This window comes from Euleptes europaea, chromosome 2 (genome assembly GCF_029931775.1).
Source record: "Euleptes europaea isolate rEulEur1 chromosome 2, rEulEur1.hap1, whole genome shotgun sequence".
Classification (NCBI taxonomy): domain Eukaryota; kingdom Metazoa; phylum Chordata; class Lepidosauria; order Squamata; family Sphaerodactylidae; genus Euleptes; species Euleptes europaea.
The window spans coordinates 1,760,498-1,785,401 of NC_079313.1; the positions used below are offsets into that span (position 1 = coordinate 1,760,498).

The following is a 24,904-nucleotide window of genomic DNA, read 5'->3' on the forward strand; positions in this document are numbered from 1 at the left end:
ACAAAGACACTTACCATATATGGAATGAGGAATGCCTGATGTTCAAGCTGGATTCAGAAGAGGAAGAGGCACTAGAGATTGTATTGCAGGCTTACGTTGGTTAGTGGAGCGTACGAGAGAATTTCAGAAGAAAATCAGCTTGTGTTTCATAGATGGCAGCAAAGCTTTTGACTGTGTGGCTCACTGAAAGCGATGGTTGGTTTTGGATGCACACCTTAACATGGTGAGGGGGGGTTGTGTGTTTCAGCGAAGCTGGGAGCAATACGCGTATGGGGTCTAGACTCTGACAAGAGACTAGACTCCCTGCAGAGTCACTCAAGACGGAATGGTCTAAGCTGAGACACCAGACCAAGATGCATCCACCACCCCCTTAAGGGATCAATGGCCACATCAGCAGAGACCAGGCAGTTCCAGTGGGGATGGGGGCAGAGGAATCCTTGAAGATTAGCTACTGGGCAGCAACAGTAGTGGAAGGTGACGCTGGCGGAGGATCTTTCATAGACCACAGCAATGCCGCTACAGCTAACCCTGATTAGTACTGTGCAGGCCACTTCTGACCAACCTTTACCTTGAAAACCCTATGATGAGACAATATTTTAGAGTAGCTACAAGTTATTTGATGAATGCCTTGTGACCTCAGTCGCTTTGCACATTTTTTTCCTGTCTTCTGTCAGAGGTTTCTCCCCATTCCTTGGAGGTGGCCCATCTAATTCTAACCAGGGCCGACCCTGCTTCACTGAGACCAGGCCAGCCTGGGGCTATCCGGGTCAGGAATTGCTCCCCATGAGCCAACCTAAAAGGAAACCATCCTAACAGCACACAGTAGCAGCAGAGGATCGATGCACCCTCCCCGCTTGCTCTGATCTGCAAGAAAAGCTGTCCTCACAGAGTAGAATCGTTGAAAGGCAGCACGGTATAGTGGTTAAGAGCAGTGGACTCTAATCTGGTGAACTGGGTTTGGTTTTTGCCCTCTCCTCCATAGGGAAGCCGGCTGGGTGACCTTGGGCTAGTCACAGTTCTCTCCGAACTCTCTCAGCCCCACATACCTCACAAGGTGTCTGTTGTGGGGATAGGAAGGGGAAAATTGTGGTATAAATTGGGACAGTGGTTCCCAAACTGTGCTCCGTGAAACATCTTCTAGTGCTCAGTAAAGAGACAGGAAAGAAAAATACTACTGTCATTCGGTTTAGTATATAGATGCTAGGTGAAAATTAGTGCTCCGTGATGAATTTCTCTCCTGAAAAGTGCTCCATGACTCAAAAAGTTTGGGAACTGCTGAATTGGGGTATAAAAACCAACTCTTCTTTGAAGAAAAAATTCTCAACATCATTCACACAATGCAAGTTATGAAATTAGTCAGCGTGCTGAAGGAAGAAACCTCTTAGTAGTCCTTTAATTTACATGTGCACTTAAAAAAAACCCAAACACAATGCCCCCCCCCACCGCTCCCTTCCGAGTCCTCTCTTCTGACAGGTGGGCCACAAAACCTGGACCCCCAGGTTTCTGCCCCCACAAGCTGGGAGATATGAAACGGTTCCCTCGTAGTTCAGCTTTCACAAATACGGAACTGTCTTTGTTCACGGAAAAGATTCCCAAGGGGGAGGAGAGCTTCCCCATGCTTGGTCAGTCTGGGAAGAGTGGCAACGTATCTGCAGGCGGCCCCGGACAGGGGCGAGGAGAAAATGCAGGTCTGCAGGATGCGAAGAGTGGAAGAGCGTTCTGGATCCAAGCCTCTTCTCCCGTTCCAGTGTGGCGGAGGGAAGGGGGGGAAAAGAACCGGAGGAGGAGGCGGCAGCGTCCGACGAGGGAGACGACGGGCGTGAGGGGCTCCCTCCGATGGCTCGGCTTCGAAGGGAGGAAAGGTCCAGTCACTGCTGCTTGGACTTGAGGGACAGCCTCTGCACCAGCTTGTAAAGGAGGCCAAAATGCTAGACGCCAAACGAGACAGAGCCGGTGAGTGCAAACCTCAGATGAGAACATAAGAAAGGCCATGCTGGATCAGACCGAGGCCCATTAAGTCCAGCAGTCTGTTCACACAGGGGCCAGCCAGGTGCCTCTAGGAAGCCCACAAACAAAACGACTGCAGCAGCATTGTCCTGCCTGTATTTCACAGCACCTAATATAATGGGCATGCTCCTCTGATACTGGAGAGAATAGGCATGCATCCTAAGAACATCAGAAAGCCATGCTGGATCAGACCTAGGTCCATCCAGCTGTATGTTCACACAGGGGCCAATCAGGTGCCTCTAGGAAGCCCACAAACAAGACGACTGCAGCAGCATCCTGCCTGTACTTCACAGCACCTAATATAATGGGCATGCTCCTCTGTTACTGTAGATAATAGGTATGCATCATGACTAGTAGCCATGGATAGCCCTATATATCCTCCACTCCCCTCTTAAAGCCTTCCAAGTTGGCAGCCATCACCACATCCTGGGGCAGGGAGTTCCACAATTTAACTATGTGTTGTGTGAAGAAATACTTCCTTTTGTCTGGTTTGAATCTCTTACCCTCCAGCTTCGGCAGATGACCCCGCATTCTAGTATTATGAGAGGGAGAAAAGCTTCTCCCTATCCACTCTCTCCGTACCATGCATAATTTTATAGACCTCTATCATGTCTCCCTTTACCTGCCTTCTTTCCAAGCTAAACAGCCCTAAGTGTTTAACTGCTCCTCATAGGGCAGTTGCTCTAGGCCCGTGATCATCTTGGTTGCTCTTTTCTGCACCTTCTCAAACTCTGCAACATCCCTTTTGAAGTGTGGTGACCAGAAGCGCACACGGTATTCCAAGTGTGGTCTCACCATAGATTTGTACAAGGGCAGTATGATATCAGCAGTGTGACAGTATTGTCTATTCTGACCGGCAGCAGCTCTCCAGGGTCTCAGGCGGAGGTTTTTCACATCACCTACTTGCCTGGTCCCTTTAACTGGAGATGCCGGGGATTGAACCTGGGATCTTCTGCATGCCAAGCAGATGCTCTAACCACTGGAGCCCCCCTCCCCCCCCCCCACACACACATACATTTTCCCATCTCTGTCCCCAAGCGCAGGGGACGCCCATTTTGCTCACCTGGACTGCAACGTAGGCCACGCCGAGGTAGGCTGCTATGCAGAGAGCCAGGAGAAGGTCAAAGATGGCAGGCTTGACCCTGAAACAACAGCATCACCTGGATTCACGTGGGATTACGTCACCTGCAGCACAGCCTCCAGCTCTGTTACCCCGGAGACGGGAGCGAAGCGAAGGAATCTGAGTTCAAACTCCCCTCTGAAGAGGAGTCTGTAGCTCTGAGCGGTTTCCCAGGCCAGCTACAGCTGAGGGAGACCGGCCAGCTGGAGGCCGGATCTCCCTCCACCGAGTCTAATGGCAGGTAGACCAGCTGACCCTTCCTAGAGTCTCCCGTTTGGATCACAGTTCCTCTTCCGGAAAGGAAAGATCCTTTTCTCTGATCAGAACGGATTCGGGTTCCCAAGCGGAGGTCTGCAGCCCCCCCAAAAGCACACCGGCTTCTTTAAGACAGGCTGGCCCCACCCAGGCAACCTGAGAGTCACCAGATGAGGCCGGCTCGTGGGCCAGAAAGAATCGTAGAATCGGAAGGGGCCATAGAGGCCTTTTAGTCCAACCCCCTGTTCAATGCAGGATCAGCTCAGAGCATCCCTGGCAAGTGCTTGTCCAGCCTCTGCTTGAAGACTGCCAGTGAGGTGGAGAACCCACCATCTCCCTAGGCAGAGGATTCCACTATCGCACAACTCTTACTGTAAAAATCTTTTTCCTAATATCCAGCCAGTACCTTTCTGTCCACAATTTAAACCCATTATTGCGAGTCCTGTGATCCTCTGCTGCCAACAGGAGCAGCTTCCTGCCCTCCTCTAAGTGACAGCCCTTACTTAAAGAGAGCAACCATGTCCCCTCTCACCCTCCTCTTCTCCAGACTAAACATTCCCAACTCCCTCAGCCTTTCAGTAGGACTCTGGAGAGACCCTTCCTCACCAGCCCTAACCCAGCTCCCCTTTCTTCCCAGCTGAAGGGCTCCTCCCAACGCACAGAGGAGAACTACTCAAACCTCTGGACTAGCCACTTCCAGGGGTCAGACTGATCCAGGGAGTTTGTGTGACACACGTCCTCGGCCTTCTTCTGGTCCACACCATAAGATCCACAGATCTTTCCGCCCAATCAAGACAGAAGAACCCTGAAGCCAATCAGCCCTACGGTATGAGTGGCCGTGAGGGCGAAAGGCCAAGATCGCAGTCTCTTACCTGTATGCGTTCATCACTTGCTTGAGCTGGTCGTAGAACACGAACTCTGGGTCCCTGTTGTATGAGAGAGGGCAGAGCCCAAACATTTAAATTTTAAACAGTTTTAATTTGTGCCCAGTCCAATTGGCAGGGAGCTATTAAAGAGCTGTTCAGAGACTTTGCCTGCTTCTGGGCCTCTGTTATGTTATCACCCAGCATCCCATCTCCAGTTTGAGCAACAAGGGGGAGGGGGAAAAAGCAAAGGGGGGGGGAAGAATACTGTGGGTCCTAACAAGGAAAAAGGATCTTCAACTTTCACATCCTATCTGTCTACCTTGAGGGCACACTCTCTCTTTTCACTACTTGTTGGCAACATTTATAGATAACAGCAACAACGTTAATCAATCAACATTAATCAATATCTGGGCATGAAGTAGGGTCACCAGGTGTGTGTGTGTGTGTGGGGGAGGTAGTTGTTAATTTCCTGCATTGTGAAGTGGGTTGGACTAGATGACCCTGGTGGGTCCATCTTCTGGGCGTGGAGTAGGGGTCACTGGCGGTGTTGGGGGGGAGGTAGTTGTGAATTTCCTGCCTTGTGCAGGGGGTTAGACCAGATGACCCTGGTGGTCCCTTCTCACTCTATGATTCTCTTCCTTGCAAGGAGCTCTTGGCAGCCCTCCTTCCACTTCATCCTCACAACATCCCTGGTAGGTAGGCTGGGCTGAGAGAAATTGGACGACGAGAGGCGGGGTCCTGGATGCTGGTCCCCGGCCCCAGCCGTTCACCACTCACCGCTTGTCAGCCTTGACGTGGTGCTGCTTGACGTCTTTCAAGTATCGGCTCAGGTAGTATTCCAGGGTGCTAATGAAGGTGCTCTCCTTGTCAACCAGCTGGGCGGCCCTCGGCTGGCTGGTGAGCCAGGCCATCACCGACACCATCTGCTCCTGCTGGATCTGCTGCCGGAGCGCAGAGGGGAGCAGAGGAGGAGGATGCGCTGTTGGCCGTACTGCAGGCTAGCGCCCGCTCAGCCCCTCTCTCCCCCCAAAACTGGGCACCTCCCCGCCCCACGCCCAGGGGGGTTGCGCTTGCTTACCATCTGCTCTGTGAAGACTTGGAGGTCGGCAGGAACCCCCTGGTGAAAGAGGGAGAGAAAAAAGGTGTGATGGGGAGGAGCTGGTGGGGCCAGGGCCGAGCGCTAGGAAGGAGAGGGGAGGGCCTGACCTTTTCTGTGAGGTTGTAGATCACCCTTGTCAGGGCCTCGACCACGATCCGGGTGTTGCGGGTGAGGACTCTGGAGTCTACCCGTGCCCTGCAAGACAGACAGCTGCGTCAGAACCTGCTTTCGTTGGGGGCGCCCATCTCCCACAGAGCAGGGCCGAGAGAAGAAAAAGAAGAGTTGGGTTTTATACGCAGACTTTCTCTACCACTTGAGGAAACATCAAACCAGCTTTCAACCACCATCCCTCCCCCTCCCCACAACAGACACCCTGTGAGGTAGGTGGGGCTGAGAGAGCTCTAAGAGAGCTGTGACTAGCCCAAGGTCACCCAGTAGGCTTCATGTGTAGGTCTGGGGAAACCAACCCGGTTCACCAGATTACCCTCCACTGCTCATGTGGAGGAGTGGGGAATCAAACCCGGTTCTCCAGATCAGAGTCCACCACTCCAAATCACCACTCTTAACCACTACACCATGCTGGCTTGCCAGAGGGAGGTTTCTGCTTCCCTCTCAAATCCCCAGTCTACAGACTGGAACAGATTCGAGATTTATTTCATTTGTGGTGACATTTTTTCCTCCTGCACAAGGCACCTCCCCCCAAAGGAAAGCAGCATCCCTGTGAGCGGGTCCATCCCACGGTTGCCACCTCTTTCCGCACCGTTGGGTCAAGGCAACATCGGACCTCTCACTGTACTGCTGCACAAAAAGCCCCGAGTTACACACTGGAGGCAGAACGGCACCCTGGCTCCGGGGACCCAAAGTGAGCTCCCTGCCCAGGGAGGAAGGGGCTGAAGGGCCCACCATGAACACATGAAGCAGAGATTGAGATTGACTGACCGACCAACCAACCAACCACTAGGCTCAGTGGAGCCTCCAGGCTCCAAGACTCTATTGCCAGGGACAGTGTTTGTCAAGTGGCAGGCAGTGAGTTTGCCCCTAGCTGGTCAGTTTCCCAAGGCAGCCGGCCGGCCCTTGCTGGCATCAGAATACTAGCCCGGTGTCAGCAAGGGCTTCCATTTGGGCCCCGGATAAGCAAGCTCCGTTCTCTTCCCTTCCCCCCCACCCCCCGCGCTCATTCCGCTGTGAGCTAGCTGGAGCCGCAGGACTATGCCTGGGAGCCCGAGAGATCGTCCGGTCGTTTACTAGTCAATTTCACCAGTATGTCTCGTAATGGGTAATCACCGGCAAATACTTCCTTATTGTAAACTTGTATCCTTTCCCATTCAGGACAGCTCTGCTGTATCTCATCCTTTTGTGTTCCGCCATTACGTGTAATCAATTCTATTGTATGTTCCCTATAAAGATGACCAGTATTTCCCCCATCTGTATTCTGACCTTAAGTTTGTATTGACCTACTGAACTCGTTTTGCCTTCTTAATAAAACTTTTAACTCGCTGCACCGTCTGGAGTGAAGTTTATTATTACTGATATGCAACGAGGTACTGAAGTCCTGACACCCGGTTGTGATCCAGCCAGCCTGTCTTTAGCTCCCTACAGTAGCTAGGAAATTTTTGAAGACTTTCTATTTCTTGGCTCCATCATCAACCAAAAGGGAGACTGCAGCCAAGATTTCACAAGGAGACTGAGACTGGGAAGGGCAGCCATGAAAGAGCTGGAAAAGATTCTTGAGTGTAAGGATGTGTTGCTGGTCACCAAGATTAGGTTAATTCATGCCATCGTACTCCCTATTACTATGTATGGGTGTGAAAGCTGGACATTGAAGAAAACTGGTAGGAAGAAAGTAGATTCCTTTGAAATGTGGTGTTGGAGGAGAGGGTTATGGATACCGTGAACTGCCAAAAAAAACAAATCAGTGGGTTCTAGATCAAATCAAGCCTGAACTGACCCTAGATGCTAAAATGACTAAACTGAGGCTATCATATGTTGGTCACATTATGAGAAGACAAGAGTCACTGGAAAAGACAGTCATGCTAGGAAAGGTTGAGGGCAGCAGGAAAAGAGAAAGACCCAAGAAGAGATGGATGGAGTCAATAAAGGAAGCCACGGCCCTCAGTTTGCAAGATCTGAGCAAGGCTGTCAAAGATAGGACATTTTGGAGGACTTTGATTCATAGGGTCGCCACGAGTTGGAAGCGACTTGACGGCACTTCACACACACAGTAGCCCAAGGACAAAGCCCTCTAGAGCAGCTAGGGCAGCCGGTTCAGGGCTCCGAAGCCCAAGCTCCGCCCCTGCGCTCTTCCAAGGGCCCCGAGGGACAAATTGGCTGTCAGGGCAAAACTAAGGTGTCCCCCCCTCCCCCGCACGCCTACGCCCGACCCCCCTCAGCTCTCCGCGCAGCCTTCTCACCCAGCGGCTGACCTCACGTCCATGATGCTGTTGCGCGGGCCGTCTCGGTGGCTCTCCAGGAGGGAGACCGTGAAGGCCGGCAGTCGGCGGATGGCGAAGCGCTCGTGCTCCCAGGCCAGCATGTCTTCGGCCAGGTTGATCTTCTTGTGTACCATGGAGAACTTCACTTCGGGGAACTGGCTGGCAACTACCTGGAGAGGAGGAGGGCAGCCACAAGAGTTACGGCAGCCGCCAGCCCATCTCTGCTGCCCCCCCCCCCCCCACGGTACAAGTGATGGCAGACAGGCCGGAGGTAAATATGGTAAAGTAAATAATGTAAACAAGACAGGGGTTTTATTTTGCGCTGGCTGAGGAAGGAAGGGCTGACAGTCCCGGCTCTACCCACTGACCCACCCTTCCTCCTGCAAGCCAAAACTCGGACTGAGGGTCCTTTAACACCTTCCTCTCCAGTGTGAGCATCAATTGAATCATAGAATCATCAAGTTGGAAGGGACCACCAGGGTCATCTAGTCCAACCCCCGGCATGAGGCAGGAAATTCACAACTATCTCCACACCACACCCCCAGCGACCCCTACTCCATGCCCAGAAGATGGGCGGAGGGGGGGGGGAACCCCCAGGATCCCTAGGCCAATCTGGTCTGGAGGAAAATTGCTTCCTGACCCCAAAGCGGCAATTGGCATTACCCTGGGCATGCAAGAAAGGGCCATGAGAGCCAAACACTGATGCAACCCTTCCTGCCCTCCCTCTCATGATCTGCCTAAGGTCACAGAATCAGCCTTGCTGCCAGATGGCCATCTAACATCTGAGTCTGCCTCCTCCATGCACCTTGGCTTCCACAACCCAGAACGCCCAAATCAAGGTGGAATTCAAAAACAGCCCCCAGCTTCTTGCGTGGTGTCACATGGCTGACTTCTAAAAGGCACTGAGTCCTTGGGAACAGGGACCCTGCTGGGGGTCAGAGGGGGACCTTCATGAAGGCACCCTAGTTCCTGTTGTGTGTCCCCCACACACAGACACTCACACTACCAATACTGAACACACAAAGTGCTACGTTAAACATATTCTCTTTCACCCTCACACACATACAAGCTACAAACTGCTTTCAGGCTTTTAAATCCACCTTCTAGCTGAACGTGTGTCCTCTGCTCTTCCAGGCACTGGGTGTCTTTTGTAGTTCCAGAGTGGAGGGAGAGGAGGCAATTTGAAAACAGGGGCACCCCAGAGGACCTTCCTCCCCTTACTCTGACTCGACAAGAAGCCTCCCTCTGCGCCGTGCCTTCCTCTTCTGCACGACTACCCATTCAGCAACTGCATTTGACGTCTCATCAGCCACCCTTTTGTCTAAGTGGGTTTCAACACAGAGGAATGTTTAGAAAGCTCACGAGTCTGTACAAACATGGAGGCATCAAAGCGTGTGTAGGTGTGTGTGGGGGGCATCAAATCGTAGCCGACTTATGGCGACCTTGTAGGGCAGGGGTATCAAACATAAGGCCTGGGGGGCCGAATCCGGTCCCTTGAAAACTCTTATCTGGCCCGCGAGCCAGCCACCCCCCCTTCTCGATCTGGGCTGGCGAGGCATGGCCTGGCCCAACCAAGTGACGTTTATGTCATATCCAGCCCTTGTAACTATTGACTTCGACACCCCTTCTGTAGGATTTTCGAGGCAAAAGACGTTCAGAGGTGGTTTGCCTTTGCCTGCCTCGGTGTAGCAACTCTGGTATTCCTCAGAGGGCTTCCATCCAAATACTAGCCCGGGCCAGCCCTGCTTCACTTCTGAGATCTGATGAAACGGTGATTGGCCTGGGCCCTCCGGGTCAGGGTATCGAAGCGTTCATGCACTGATGCACCAGTACTCTTGTGGCGACTGAACCACCAGCAGGTGGCACCACCGCTTTGCCTAACTGCTTACAAAAAGGCACCGTCCTTCGGTCCCCCCGCCCCCCACCCCTGTGTCCCAGAATGCAGCGCCAGACAAGAGTCCGGCTGCTTTGCGTGCAAGAGCCGAGCCGCCCACTGACAGCTTCGAAACAGAAAGCTGGCGCCAAACTCCCCTTACACATAGTTAAATTGTGGAACTCCCTGCCCCAGGATGTGGTGTTGGCTGCCAACTTGGAAGGCTTGAAGAGGGTAGTGGACATGTCCATGGAGGAGAAGGCTATCCATGGCTACTAGTCAAAATGGATACTAGTCATGATGCGTACCTATCCTCACCAGGACCAGAGGAGCATGCTTATTATATTAGGTAGAACACAGGCAGGACAATGCTGCTGCAGTCGCCTTCTTTGTGGGCTTCCCGGAGGCACCCGGTTGGCCACTGTGTGAACAGACTACTGGACTTGATGGGCCTGTGTCTGATCCAGCAGGGCTTTTCGTATATTCTTAAGGAGAGGGCTATCCATAGCTACTAGTCAAAATGGATACTAGTCACGATGCATCCGGGATCAGAGGAACATGCCTATTATCTTAGATGCTGTGGAGCACAGGCAGGATGGTGCTGCTGCAGTCGTCTTGTTTGTGGGCTTCCTAAAGGCACCTGGATGGCCACTGGGTGGACAGACTGCTGGACTTGACAGGCCTTGGTCTGATCCAGCAGGGCCTTTCTTATGTCCTTACCAGTTCCAGCTCCTTCAGGAAAGCATGCTGAAGGGTCCCCTCCTTAGGAGGTTTTGAGACGTGCAGGTGGAGACTGTTCCCTCGGCCCAAAGTGTCCAAGCAGAGGACAAAAGCCACGTTGTCCTGCAGCAAGCTGGAATCTGAAAACAGAAGCAGCCAGAGACGTGAAACTACCACGGCCCCGGGGGCCCAAGAGGAGGCATGGAGAAGAGCAGCCCCTGGAACACACCTGGGAGCTACGGCCAAGTTCAAGCAGCCAGCTGTTTCCCTGGGTCTGGCAGCGAGGCTCCTGGTGGCCCATACCAGCTGGCAGAGCAGCAGCCGTTACGGGCTCTTGCGGCAGCTCGCCTGCCAGCCCCTCCTGCTGCGCTCCTTCTCCCCACCTGGCATCCCCTCCCCAACGGAGAGGGCATAAAACCAAGCCTGCTGCACCTGTGTGATCCAAGTTGTCTTCCAACCACCTCTTTGTCCCTTGGTAGTTGAACTTGCCACCTCCGGATGCAAAGAACAGCAAATTATACCTGCATGCGTGCGGGAGAAGAAGAGTTGGTTTTTATAGGACGACTTTCTCTACCACTTAAGGAAGTATCAAACTGGCTTACAATCCCCTTCCCTTCCCCACAACAGACACATTGTGAGGTAGGTGGGGCTGAGAGAGCTTGAAGAGAGCTGTGACTAGCCCAAGGTCACCCAGCTGGCTTCGTGTGGAGGAGTGGGAAAACAAATCCAGTTCACCAGATTAGCCCCCACCGCTCATGTGGAGGGGTGGGGAATCAAACCTGGTTCTCTAGATCAGAGTCCACCACTCCAAACTACTGCTCTTAACCACTACACCACGCTGGAGGGTCAGACTGGCAAATGCATGCCCCTGCCGGCCTCCAGAATGAGAAAAGCGGGCCCTTTCTTACCCGGCATGGGTCCGTTTGTAGGTGTAGAGGCGAGAAAACAGCCTGGCCAGTTCTAAGAGCATCGCGACTCCACTGCCGTTGGAGTCGGCGCCATGGGAGAGCCACTGGGGGGGAAGAAAGCGGAACGTAAGGCTCACAGGGTCAGACTTGGGAGTGAAAGGCGCTGAAGGGCAGGGCGGGGACTCAACATGGGCCAAGCTGTATCAGTGGAAAAGCCTTTGCTTAGCATGCAAAAGGTCCCAGGTTCAATCCCTGGCATCTCCAGTTAAAATATCCGGCAGGAGGTGATGTGAAAGATCTCCATCTAGGACCCTGGAGAGTTGCTGCCAGTCTGAGTAGACAATACTGACTTTGATGTACCAAGGGTATGATTCAGTATAAGGCGGCTGCATGTGTGTCCATGTGTATCTCCCTGCGCAAAAGGTCCCCCCTGGCTGCCAGCCAGAATCCTAGCCACAGCAGACAGGAGCAGCCAAGCAACACAATCAGAAGAAGGCCTCTTTTACACATCAACAGAAGATGGCTGTCAGCCATGATTAGCAGGAGTCGCATCAGAGGCAGTCTCAGATGCCGGACACAAACATCATTATGCCTTTATGCCCTGCCTGGTGAGCTTCTCAGAGGCACCCAGAGAGCCAGTTTCATGTTTGTTAAATGGACCGAGGGGGGCTGACCCTCAAAGTCCATTAGGGCAGAATGGCAAACACACGCCCAGACTCCCAAAGGATCAGAGGCATGCCAGGCGGCTCATGCAGCCCGGGACCTCCAGCTGGCTGCACCAGCAGGACCTCTGCCTGCTAGAGGACTTCTTATACTCGCTTCCCTTCTCAAAAGGAGGTGAAAGATGTGGAAAAGGGAGAGCAGGAAGACACCCAAAGGAACACAGAGAGAGAAGAGGAGGAAAGGTAAAGGTCCCCTGTGCAAGCACCGTGTCATTCCTGACCCATGGGGTGACATCCCGACGTTTACGAGGAAGACTTTGTTTTTACGGGGTGGTTTGCCAGTGCCTTCCCCAGTCGTCTTCCCTTTACCCCCAGCAAGCTGGGTACTCATTTTAACAACCTCGAAAGGATGGCCAGTGTGTGAACAAATTGCTGGACTTGATGGGCCTTGGTCTGATCCAGCAGGGCTTTTCTTATGTTCTTATGATGGAAGGCTGAGTCAACCTTGAGCAGGCTACCTGAAACCGACTCCCGTCGGGATCGAACTCAGGTCGTGAGGAACTCAGGTCGTGAGCAGAGCTTGGACTGCAGCTTACCACTCTAAGCCACAGGGAGGAAGAGGAGAAACAACCATCTTAATTAATGGGTTCCTCCCCTGCAGGATGCGTTTAGAAGTTTAAAAAGTGCCGCTTGCTTGGCGTCTTCCAAACTCCCCAAGATTAAACTACCGCCAACCGGCCCGGGGGGCTCTGCAGCCCAGGAAGGACTCCCACAGAGAACTTCTCACAAAACTCGTTGGCCTGTCCAAACATCACGTGCAATCCAGGTGATTTCAGGAAAGTGGGCGGAAGGGACTTTTGGGGAAAACGCCAACAGACCAGGGGAACTTGCCAAGGCCGACGTACCGGGGCAACACCGAAAGAATCGTAATGGGCCACTATCACGATCGTAGGCAGGTCCTCTCCTCCCAGGCCGGTCAACCGCCCCTAATGAAAGCAACAGAAGGGCGATCAAGGAACATGCACATCGCTATAAAGCAAAACCAGCCCAGCGCATCCTTTCCCTGAGAGACAGTCCAGCTCATGAGCAACAGGGCCATGCAGACCCCAGGAGCCCCTGGCTTTCATTAGGCTGGCAGGGCCCGGTTCCTCCACCGTGAAATCCACCCGCCTGCTCAGGAGTGCCCCTGCCCAGCCTCCCACCCACCCCATGATGTTTGGCAGATGGGCACATCTGGCAGGGCCTTTTTGGGGGGCAGCACCAGGCCTCAGGAACTCTTCCACCCAGGATGTCTGCCTGGGCTCCTTTGCTTCCAAGTTTCACAAGGCCCGGACAAAAACACCCACTTTCATGAGGCACCTGGGCACAGCTGGTAACAGAGGAACACTCCGTCTCCCTTCTGATTTCTACACGCACGGTCGGTTCAGTTGCTAAGGATGCCTGGCCCTGACTTGTTGTAGCGTTTGCAGCGTATGGGTTTTGTGCATTTGTATAGCTGCCATTTTTTATGAAAGGTGGGGGGGATATGCTTTTATAATAAGGAAATATTAAAGAGAACACCCATGCGGAGCGGGCCACACCACACAGACTCTCTCGAACTCACCTCCACGCTGGTGATCTGCCAGTCACTGATGGCTTTGCTCTGGGCACCGCTGGTCACCATCTGGAAGCCGTTGGCAGTGGCTGTGTGCAAGAGGACTGAGGTGGGGCGGGGAGAGAGACACACACAGTTGGTGTTCAGTCCTACAATGAATACCCATAGTCCCAAAGGGTCAGGAGAAAGAAACTGAAGTCCCCAGTAAAAGTGCCGGTGGGGCATCATGGTTTGAGTCATCCAAGAAGCAACATGGTGGGCAGACCCTCCCCTACCTCCCTGTGGGGGCAAGAAAGAGGAAAGGAGAAGCCCCCCAAGCTCCCTGCAGGAAGGGTGGGTTTAAAATGTAATTAGAATAATAGAATCAGAGTTGGAAGGGACCACCAGGGTCATCTAGTCCAACCCCCTGCACAATGCAGAAAATTCACAACTACCTCCCCCCTAGCCCTCCCCAGTGACCCCCTACTCCATGCCCAAAAAATGACGAAGGTGCCCTCCTTCTCATGAACTGCCTAAGGTCATAGAATCAGCATTGCTGACAGATGGCCCTCTAGCCTCTTCTTGAAAACCTCCAGGGAAGGAGAGCTCACCACCTCCTGAGGAAGCCCACTGAGGAACCGCTCTGACTGTTAGAAAATCCTTCCCAATGTCTAGACGGAAACTCTTTGGATTTAACTTCAACCCGTTGGTTCTGGTCCGACCTTCTGGGGCGAAAGAAAACAACTCGGCACCATCCTCTATGTGACAGCCCTTCAAGTACTTGAAGATGGTTATCGTATCCCCTCTCAGTCTTCTCCTCTTCAGGCTAAACATACCTAGCTCCTTCAGCCATTCCTCATTGGACTTGGTCTCGACCCCTCAACATCTCTGTTGCCCTCCTCTGGACACATTCCAGCTTGTCTACATCTTTCTTAAATTGCGGTGCCCAAAACTGAACACAGTACTCTAGATGAGGTCTAACCAGTGCAGAGTAAAGCGATACCATCACTTCGCTTGATAGATAATCGTCAGGGAGAACATAATTAAATTAAGGCCAGGGACAAAGCCGGCAGGTGGGGGAGCCAAGAGGGACAGTGAACTGGTTGTCTGGTTTTATTTCTTCTGGTTTTATTTCTTCTGGTTAACTGTTCGTTTAGTATGACGGAGACAACATCTCTATCACATTTTTTATTCCGCACTCCCTCTCCCAAGGCCCTGCGCAAGGTTCTCCCCTTCTGCATCTCATCCTCACAGCAACCCTGTGAGGGAGGTCAGGTTGATGGAGGGACGAGCCCAAGGTCACCCAGTGAGCTTCACAGCTGAGCAGGGATTCTGAATACGAGCCTTCCCCAATCTGAATCCAACATTCTACTGTTCGGCTGATATAACAGACGTTTGTCCCCCGCCACGTTCTCAGCGAGACAGCAGTCCTGCTCCGAGGCCAAGAGCATGCAGGTGCCTGGCAGGCCTGTTCATCACACAGCCCCACGTGGCCTTCCTCCTGTGCAGTCAGCGCAAAGGCACCGGAGCACAGAAGGAAGAGACTGAGGGACCTGGGAATGTTCAGTCTGGAGAAGAGGAGGTTGAGCGGGGACATGGCTGCTCTCTTTAAGTATTTGAAGGGCTGTCACTTAGAGGAGGGCAGGGAGCTGTTCCTGTCGGCAGCAGAGGATCGTAGGACTCGCAAGAATGGGTTGAAATTGTAGGTGGAAAGGTACCGGCTGGATATTGGGAAAATTATTTTACAGTAAGAGTTATTTGGCAGTGGAATCGGCTACCTAGGGAGATGTTGAGCTCCCCCTCACTGGCAGTCTTTAAACAGAGGCTGGACAAGCACTTGTCAGGGATGCTCTAGGCTGATCCTGCATTGAGCAGGGGGTTGGACTAGGTGGCCTGTATGGCCCCTTCCAACTCTGTGGTTCTATGATTCTATGAAAGGCTGAGGGACCTGGGAATGTTCAGTCTAGAGAAGAGGACGTTGAGGGGGGGCATGATTGCTCTCTTTAAGTATTTGAAGGGCTGTCACTTAGAGGACGGCAGGGAGCTGTTCCTGTTGGCAGCAGATGATTGGACTCGCAATAATGGGTTGAAATTGCAGGTGAAAAGGTACCAGTTGGATATCAGGAAAATTATTGTACAGTAAGAGTTGTTCAACAGTTGAAATCAGCTACCCAGGGAGGTGGTGAACTCCCCCTCACTGGCAGTCTTCAAGCAGAGGCTGGACAAACACTTGTCAGGGATGCTCTAGGCCAGTGGTTCCCAAAGTGGGCATTACCACCCCCTGAGGGCGGTGGGATTACCTAGGGGGGCAATAAGAGGCAAGGGGGCAGCAGGGGGCGCCAGAGGTGGGGCCCCTTCAACTGTGTTGTTCACTAATTTATAATAGATCAAGCTATGGCACCCTGCTGGCAAATTTGGTGGAAACTATCAGATTTTTTTCCAGACTTTACTGTTTTGAAATTTTATTGTTATTATCTTCTTTAGTGCGACATGCCAATCCCTATTTTGAAATGCTTTTTATAGGCTAGGGTAAGGGGGTGCTGGGGGTGAGTCTGTGGGACCAAGAGGGTGGTGGCCCGAAAAGTTTGGGAACCACTGCTCTAGGCTGATCCTGCATTAAGGAGGGGGTTGGACACTCTGGCCCCTTCCAGCTCTATGATTCTGTGATTCTATGGGACAATCCAAGTGCTCAAGGCCCCTTTGACAATGAGTTGGGACGCAGAATCCGAGCCAGTTAGGTGTGCATTTTAAACGGCAGTGTTTTAGCCTTTGTTACGCTAAGTTCCTTTATATTAAAAACACACAGGTGGTAACAGGCACGCAAAGCACTCAGGCGCATACGTTCCTGAGGAAACCCACACGTCTCCAAGGTGCCTACCTTCAGCAGCAGAGGCCAAGCCTTGCGATGCAGAAGCCGCCTGTGTTTGGTCGTAGATGGAGAGCAGCTCGTCGTCTTCCTCGGCGAAGTAGACCGGCACGATGGTCTCCATGGCCAGCATTTCAGGCTCTGTCTCCATGAATTGCTGAGGACACAGTAAGATGTGCCGGGGGTCAGAGGGGAAAAAAAACAGACTGCTCCGACGAAAAGCCAACAGATGCACTGGCTGTGTCACAGCTCGCGCCTTTGCAAAACCACTTTGCATTCAACTGAAGCAACAAAACGCTTGCATGACATTTGCACAGCCTCTTCTGCTTCTGTCGTCGTTCCCCTCTGCTTTACTGCCAGGCTGACAAACAGCACCTGTGCTATTCTTCTGTGCCTCGAGGAATGGGAGGTGCCGCCTTAGAAAGGATGCTCCGCAGTATGGTGGCTAAGCCCTACAAACTTGCTGTCCCTGTTGAATACATGAAGCTGTCTTCTACTGAATCAGACCCTTGGTCCATTGATCAGAGTATTGTCTACTCCGATTGGCAGCAGCTCTCCAGGGTCTCAGGTAGAGAAGGGTCTTTCTCATCACCTACTTGCTTAGTCGCTTTAACTGGAGATGCCAGGGATTGAACCTGAGACCTTCTGCATGCCAAGCAGATGCTCTACCACTGAGCTACGGCCCTTCCCCAGAATACATGAAGCTGCCTCATACCGAATCAGAGCCTTGGTCCATCAAAGTCAGTATTGTCTACTCAGATTGGCAGCGGCTCCCCAGGGTCTCAGGCAGAGATCTTTCACGTCACCTACTTGCCTGGCCCCTTTAACTGGAGATGCCGGGGATTGAACCTGGGACCTTCTGCATGCCAAGCAGAGGCTCTACCACTGAGCCACAGCCCCTCCCTTAGATCGGTTCTAGATCTTCCCTCTGCCAGACTCAGCAGATGGCAAACAGACAAGACACCGACTCTCCGAAACAGGGAGTCTTGCTTGCAGGATGTTTATGTGAAGCAGCCTGAACACTCCGAAGCACGATTTAAAGGCAAGCATCTGTACCTTTACAGGCCAATTACAAGACAGAAAGAGCTCCAGCATTCTCACTGCCTTTCCAAAGCATCCCAGAACAGGAGTAAAACGGAGCAGGATCTTCCAGCACTAACCTCACCTGCCTGAGAACACTGGTCACCTGCAGAACTGGTGCTACTTGGGCCAACCACCAGCACAAACAGTCGGCTTCTAACCCAGCAGATTTCAAACTTTATACTCTCAGCAAACTCTTTCCATATTCGCTGGTCAGCCAAGAAGCTTCTCAGGAGTATTCTGGAAACCCAGAATCAGTCAGGCCATACTGAGTCACAACTGGAGCGCAGGGCCCAAGAGTAGAGCCCGTTCTATTCTCCCTTGTAGCTAAGCACTGCAGGAGATGGAAAATGGTGACTCGGCTATCTTTCAGGGAACAGTATGGCCAGCCCATACAGACCTTTTTCCTGTGGGACCTTATGGCTCCCCACAAGTGCAACCACTTGATTCAGCTAGCTAACTGGTCAGCTCAAACTTCACATTTAAACCAAATAATCAGCACAATGGCTAATACTAAATAATACATTGGAAGCACTGTATGATGCAAACAAGACATGTCACATGAAAACATGAAGCTGCCTTATACTGAATCAAACCCTTGATCCATCAAAGTCAGTATTGTCTACTCAGACTGGTAGCGGTTCTCCAGGGTCTCAGGCTGAGCTCTTTCACATCACCTACTTGCCTAGCCCCTTTAACTGGAGATGCCAGGGATTGAACCTGGGACCTTCCGCATGCCAAGCAGCTGCTTGACCACTGAGCCACAGCCCCTCCCTATAAGTAAAGCCATGAACACATGATGCTGCTTTATACTGAATCAGACCCTTGGTCCATCAGGGTCAGTATTGTCTGCTCAGACCGGCAACGGCTCTCCAGGGTCTCAGGCAGGGGTCTTTCCCACCACCTACCTGCCGAGTCCCTTTAACTGGAGATGCTGCCGGGGATTGAACCTGGTAGATGCCCCTCCCCAAAAAGTGTCAAACCGAGAGAAACCGTTGAGCCCAAAGACACTCTTAAACACTACCAAGCAGCTGGATACCTAATTAATAACAGGACATTATGAGAAGCTCCTAGACATAACACATTAATAGAGCGTTTTATCAAGAACAAAACAGCATATAACAGGCAGCTTCAAAACATCAATACAATAAGGTAAATATCAATTAAGTTGAAATAATGTTAAGTAAAGTTGTTTATAAAAAGGTAGAAAACTTGGAAGCTTGAAGTATGGTTTGTAAAGATGTTTACTGTTTGAAATAAATGACTCAACAAAAAAACAGCTCAAACTTCATGCAGATATTGTAGGACTCCTTTCCATTAGGAATCAGGGTTTTGAGTAACAGAATACCCAACTTCTCGCCAAGAACCCTGCTGATGCAAACGCTCCTCGTCCCAGATCTACTCTGCCAGACTCAGAAGGCGGCAGGCGGGCCAGATGCCTACCGGTAAGACAACCCACTTACCCGGATAACATCCTGAGGCACCGATGACATGCTCTGCGGCAGGATGATCACCACGGCGCCGGCTGACTGGCGGAGGGCCTTCTGGTATTGCTCGTAGGAGAAGTCCATTAGCCTCATCATCACGCAGCGCCGACTCAGCACATCCGCTTCCACCGTGCGCGCCTCGGTGTTCAGCACAGCGTTCCTTGTGCCTGGTGGGAGCAGAGGAAAGGACCTCTTAAGCAGCCCCGACGATGCTCAGAAGCCACAGGCAGCCCCCCACCTTCCAGACGCCAGAGAAGTCTCCCCCCTCACAGAGCCTCGTTCATTATCGAAACAGATAAAAGTATTTCTTCACACAAAGCATAATTAAATTGTGGAACTCCCTGCCCTAGGATGTGGTGATGACTGCCAACTCGGAAGGCTTTAAGAGGGGAGTGGACATGTTCGTGGAGGAGGGCTATTCAGGGCTACTAGTCAAAATGGACACTAGTCATGATGCGTACCTATTCTCTCCAGGATCAGAGGAGCAGGCCTATCATATTAGGTGCTGTGGAACACAGGCAGGACAATACTGCAGTCGTCTTGTTTGTGGGCTTCCTAGAGGCACCTGCTTGGCCACTGTGTGAACAGACTGCTGGACTTGATGGACCTTGGTCTGATCCAGCAGAGCCTTTCTTATGTTCGTCTTAGTTCCACCAGTATTCCCAGGTACGGGGCTCTCGAACGAGGACTTTGGTCTGAATCAAGCTGATATGGTGCAGAGTACAAAAAGGCATAACCGATATGGGCAGGACCTCTGACTGCCAGAGGACTTTTTATACTTGCTTCCCTTCTCAAAAGGAGGTGAAAGATGGGATGGAAAAGGGCTCGAGCATGAATGCCCAACATGGTAGGGCCAGTTGGGGTTCTCTCCAGAAAGGCTTCTGATGGGCCAGTGGACATTTGATAGCCTGTGCGGATTTTTTTAAAATGTCGCTTTGGCAGTAGCTGCCACCACAGCACAAGGATCTTTGCTGTGACTGAAGCTAAGCAGCAGCAGATATTTTGTGGCTGCGCCCACCACACAGTGCCAGAATTCCAAAGGTGCCCACAGGCTCAAAAAGGTCAGGGACCCCTAGGCTAGGGTGTTAGTCTAGGATTTGGAAGACCCAGGCTCATATTCCCACTCAGCTGGGAAGCTCACTGTTTGACCCGGGACCAGTCATACACTCTCTGCTGAACATCCTTCACAAGGCCGTAGCGAGGATAAAGTGGAGGCAGAGAGAACCACGTGGAAGAAGGGCAAAATAAAAATGCAATAGATACAGAAGTTCTGAGTGGGTGGGGGCAGGTGGGCCTTCATACTCAATCAAAAGAGTTTCCATCTAGACATTAGGAAGAACTTTCTAACAGTTAGAGCAGTTCCCCAGTGGAACAGGCTTCCTCGGGAGGTGGTAAGCTCTCCTTCCCTGGAGGTTTCTAAGCAGAGGCTAGATGGCCATCTTTCAGCAATGCTGATTCTATGACCTTAGGCAGTTCATGAGAGGGAGGGCATCTTGGGCATCTTCTGGGCATGAAGTAGGGGTCACTGGAGGGTGGGGGGAGGTAGTTGTGAATTTCCTGCATTGTGCAGGGGGTTGGACTAGATGACCCTGGTGGTCCCTTCCAACGCTGTGATTCTATGACTGTTCCCAAGCCTAGAGTTTTCAATCAGTCAGCCTCTCTTGCTCACTTCCATACACTGCTTGTCCTCTTCTTACCCCAAAGGATGTGGGCTGCAGAGGAGTTCCTGGAAATATCCCCACGAAGTTGCAACACGACGCACGTTTCACTTGCCACACACCCCTCCCCAGCCTCTTAAGCAAGGAACTGGTAAGACCGGCAGAGCAGCTCCTGCATATCCTCCACACACCCCCTTCGGGGTTACAAATAGGTAGTTAAAAGCCATTTAGATAGGGTGCATAACCGTCACCTCTTGCGGGGAGGGAGAGAAACACAACTCGTGGGAGACTGACGCGAGTCATTTATTGCTACACAGAAATGTTGCAGCGTTTAGTTTGCTAACCAGGTAGATCGAATGATTAAAAGGCATTTGAAAAGATGCCTCCGATCTGTCAATCAGCAGATTCCTTTCCTATATTATTTTGCATATGCTCGCTTACAAAGAGTGTGGGCAGCTAGGCACCATCTTAGAAACACCATTCCTCACTCTCAGCCCTGGAAATGCCTCTTCCAAGATGGGGCCTGCCATAGCATGCACACATTTTTTAAAAAATCATAAAGCATGCTTTGCTTTTTATGTTTTATTTGCAAGCTTTGATTGATTAGATCATAACTGACTAAGACGGCAGCCCTCGGCATGTTTGGTTGGGAGCTAGCTGTTACACTCCGGGTGATTTACTTCCAAGTAAACACACAGAGAACTGCACGGCAAGCTCTCTTTAGTTAACCGGGCAGCTGCTAATGCACAGTCATGTTAACAGTAGTAACTACACTGGCATTCCAACCTTAAGCAAAGTTACACCCTTCTAAGCCCACTGACTTCAACAAGTGCGTCAAAAGTGCTGTCTGGTCACAGCTGACTTACGGCAACCCCGTGGGGTTTTCAAAGGCAAGAGACTTACAGAGGTGGTTTGCCATTCCTTGCCTCTGCGCAGTAAACATGGACTTCCTTGGTGGTCTCCCAGCCAAGTACTAGCCTGGACCGACCCTGCTTAGCTTCTGAGATCTAATGAGATCAGGCTAGCCCGGGCCAGCCAGGTCAGGGCTCAAACAGGCTTGGTGGTGTAAAGCGCTGTCAAATCACAGCTGACTTATGGCAACCCCATAGTGTTTTCAAGGCAAGAGGCATTGTGAGGTTGTTTGCCATTGCCTTCCTCTGCATGGACTAAGAGAGTTTGGAGAGAACTGTGATTGGCCCAGGGTCAACCAGCAGGCTGCATGAAGAGAAGTGGGGAATTGAACCCCGTTCTCCAGGTTAGAGTCTGCTGTACATGTGGAGGAGTGGGGAATTGAACCTGCTTGACGGGCTTAGAAGGGCATAACTGTATTTAGGATTGCACTAGGAGCTCCCCATTCCTTTCTTTATCAAGTACATTCACAATGCCATTTTCTTTTTGCCAATAAACATTTTGCGGTTCACAATTAAAAAGAACACCAAAAAAAGTTAGAAAAAGAAAAAAAAACCTGCAAAAACCTGACTCTTCTGGAACCATCAACTGGGGACGATGCAAGCAAGCATTTAAACAAGAGTTCAGCAAATTACGGTAACATGATTTATTCTTGCCCTCAAGCTGGGGGAGGGAGGTGCAGATTGTCAAGAATTCAAATCCAACCCCTGCCACAAAACTCACTGCCTGACTTTGAGGCCAGGCACTGACGCTCAGCCTAGCCTACCTCACAGGGCTGTTGCAAAGACAAAAAAGGGGGTGGAGGGTATGCTTGAGTACAGCACCTTGAACTCTGCTACCGAGAAATTGCCAGACGCGTCGACAGACGCAGCAAAAGGGCCAAAGGCTATGGTTGCCAGGTCCCTCTTCGCCATTGGCGGGAGGTTTTGGAGGCGGAGCCTGAGGAGGGCGGGGTTTGGGGAGGGACTTCAATGCCATAGAGTCCAATTGCCAAAGCGGCCATTTTCTCCAGGTGGACTGATCTCTATCGGCTGGAGAGAAGTTGTAACAGCAAGAGATCTCCAACCACCACCTGAAGGTTGGCAGTCCTAAGCACCTTCGAGACCAGCACAATTTTCGGGGTATGGGTTTTGGAGAGTCGAAGCTCCCTTCGTCAGATACAAGTCGCAATGGAGATCTCCGAGTCCTTATCCCCCAATCTGAAGGTGGGAGGGGTGCTGCAAAGAAAAGAGTCAGGACGCAAAAGGCACCATGCACGAGGTTGCCAGCTCCGGTTTGGGAAATACCTGGAGGTATTTGGGGCGGAGCCTGAGGAGGGCAGGGTTTGGGGAGGGACTTGAATGCCATAGAGTCCAATGGCCAAAACGGCCCTTTTCTCCAGGGGAACTGATCTCTACCGGCTGGAGATCAGTTGTAACAGCAGGAGATCCTCCAGCTACTACCTGGCTGGCAGCCCTACTCCACCCCCAGATCTCACAGAGCTGGAAGGGACACCCAGGGTCATCTAGTCCAACCCCCCTGCACAATGCAGGAAATTCACAACCGCCTCTAAGCCCCACTGACTCCAGGCCCAGAAGATATGGGGGGGGGAGAAAGTCCCCCCAGGACTCCAGGCCCAATCTGGGCTGGAGGGAAACCCCTTCCTGACCCCAACAGTGGCGGTGGGGGGGGGCAAGAAAGGGCCACGAGAGCCAAGCACTGATGCAACCCTTCTTCCCTCTCGTGATCTGCCTCAGTTTCCAAGCTGATGCCCCTGCTCGCCCACCCAACCCACCCTGTCCGGGCCGGGGGGGAGGGGCGAACAAAGTCACTCGCCTCATTTATTCATGCATGCAAATGGGCGCTCCCCTTTGACCGGCCCGCTTCGCTGCACCCACCCCCACCATCACCACCCCGCGGCCGGCCTCACCGTAGGGCTGCCCGCCCAGCTCGTACTGCTGCATGCGGTAGACGGTGAACTCGTGGGCGGCCGAGGCGGGCGGCGGGCCCAGCAGCAGCAGCAGCACGGCGGGCAGCACCAGCAGGAAGCTGAGCGGCAGGCACGAGGCCTTCAGCAGCACCGAGCCCAGCACCTCCTCGCCCGCCTCCTCCAGCATGGCGGCGGCGGCGGCACCGGGGGAAGGGGAAGGCCGCGGCGGGGCAACCCTCGCTCCCCTCACGCCGTCGCCTCAGCCAGCGCCAGGCTGCCCGCCCGCCCGCCAGGCACGCCGGGAAATGGAGTCCGCCTCCCGCTCCCACGGCCCTGGCGCGCGAGGCATCTTGGGAGTTGGAGGCTGCTTCCCCTCCCCCTCCCCGCAAGGGACGACGGGGGAAACGGAAACTGCCAAACGGCCAGCCCCGCCTCGGCGAGGCTCCCCCTGCCGCTAGGGACGCTGGGAAATGCAGCCCGCCTCCCGCTCCCACAGCGCGAAGGGCATGTCGGGAGTTGGAGGCGGTCCTGCGCTCCCCTTCCCGCAAGGGACGACTGCCAAACGGTCAGCCCCGCCTCGGCGAGGCTGCCCTGCCCCAAGAGACGCTGGGAAGTGGAGTCTGCCCCTACTCCCACAGCCCTGGCGCGCAAGGCATGCTGGGAGGTGGAAGAGGGGGGGGGGAAGGAGGCGGTGCCTTAGGAACTGTCAAACGGTCAGCCCCACCTCGGCTGTCCTGTCTCAAGGGACGCCGGGAAATGGAGTCCGCCCCTGCTCCCACAGACCTGGCGCGCAAGGCATGTTGGGACTTGGAGGCGGTTTTCCTCCCCCTTCCCGCAATGGACGACGGGGGAAAGAGGGGGGGCGGTGCTTGAGAAACTGTCAAACGGTCAGCTCCGCCTCGGCGAGGCTGCCCTGCCCCAAGGGACGCTGGGAAGTGGAGGTAGACGCCAGGCACGCCGGGAAATGAAGTCCGCCCCCCTGCTCCCACAGCCCAAGGATTGGTTTGGAGGTGCAGCTGGACCCCTAGTGTTTGTCTGTGCATTTGTCTTGGGGGGCACCCCACTTTGGAGCAGCTGGCGCTTTGGAGCAGTGATCTGGAGAACCGGGTTCGATTCCCCGCTCCTCCACGTGAAGCCAGCTGGGTGACCTTGGGCTAGTCACAGCTCTCTCAGCCCCACCGACCTCACAGGGTGCCTGTAGTGGGGAGGAGAAGAGAAGGAGATTGGAAGCCGGGTTGATTAGCCATCTTCTGGTCACTAGGGGTGTGGGAGGGGGGGAGGTAGTTGTGCGTTTCCTGCATTGTGCAGGGGGTTGGACTAGATGACCTCTGGTGGTCCCTTCCAACTCTATGATTTTAAGTGGTAGAGAAAGTCGGCACATAAAAAACTAACTCTTCTGCTTCTTCCTCCATTGAAGTCCCCCTCCCCAAATCCTGCCCTCCTCAAGCGCCACCCCGGGTGATTCCTAACCCGGAACTGG

The 24,904-nt window shown here is 52.9% G+C and overlaps 1 protein-coding gene across 4 annotated transcripts; it reads right to left on the bottom strand.

Annotated features, from left to right (window-relative positions):
* Nucleotides 1–1,860: 1,860 nt before the first annotated feature.
* NCLN (nicalin) lies at nucleotides 1,861–23,628 on the bottom strand. Of its 4 annotated transcripts, none has more exons than XM_056867481.1 (15): nucleotides 23,425–23,628; nucleotides 18,925–19,115; nucleotides 16,394–16,538; nucleotides 13,546–13,640; nucleotides 12,848–12,928; nucleotides 11,281–11,384; nucleotides 10,805–10,893; nucleotides 10,373–10,512; nucleotides 7,771–7,949; nucleotides 5,455–5,542; nucleotides 5,327–5,365; nucleotides 5,026–5,186; nucleotides 4,255–4,308; nucleotides 3,071–3,149; nucleotides 1,861–1,928 (listed from the first exon to the last, which is right to left on the bottom strand). In XM_056867481.1, the coding sequence occupies exons 1-15, from the start codon at nucleotides 23,609–23,611 to the stop codon at nucleotides 1,869–1,871; spliced, it is 1,692 nt and encodes a 563-aa protein (XP_056723459.1). In that variant the 5' UTR covers nucleotides 23,612–23,628; the 3' UTR covers nucleotides 1,861–1,868. The 4 variants fall into 4 exon arrangements, with proteins under 4 accessions (XP_056723459.1, XP_056723458.1, XP_056723457.1 ...); XM_056867480.1 differs by having other exon boundaries at nucleotides 5,026–5,189; XM_056867479.1 differs by having other exon boundaries at nucleotides 7,759–7,949.
* Nucleotides 23,629–24,904: the final 1,276 nt, after the last annotated feature.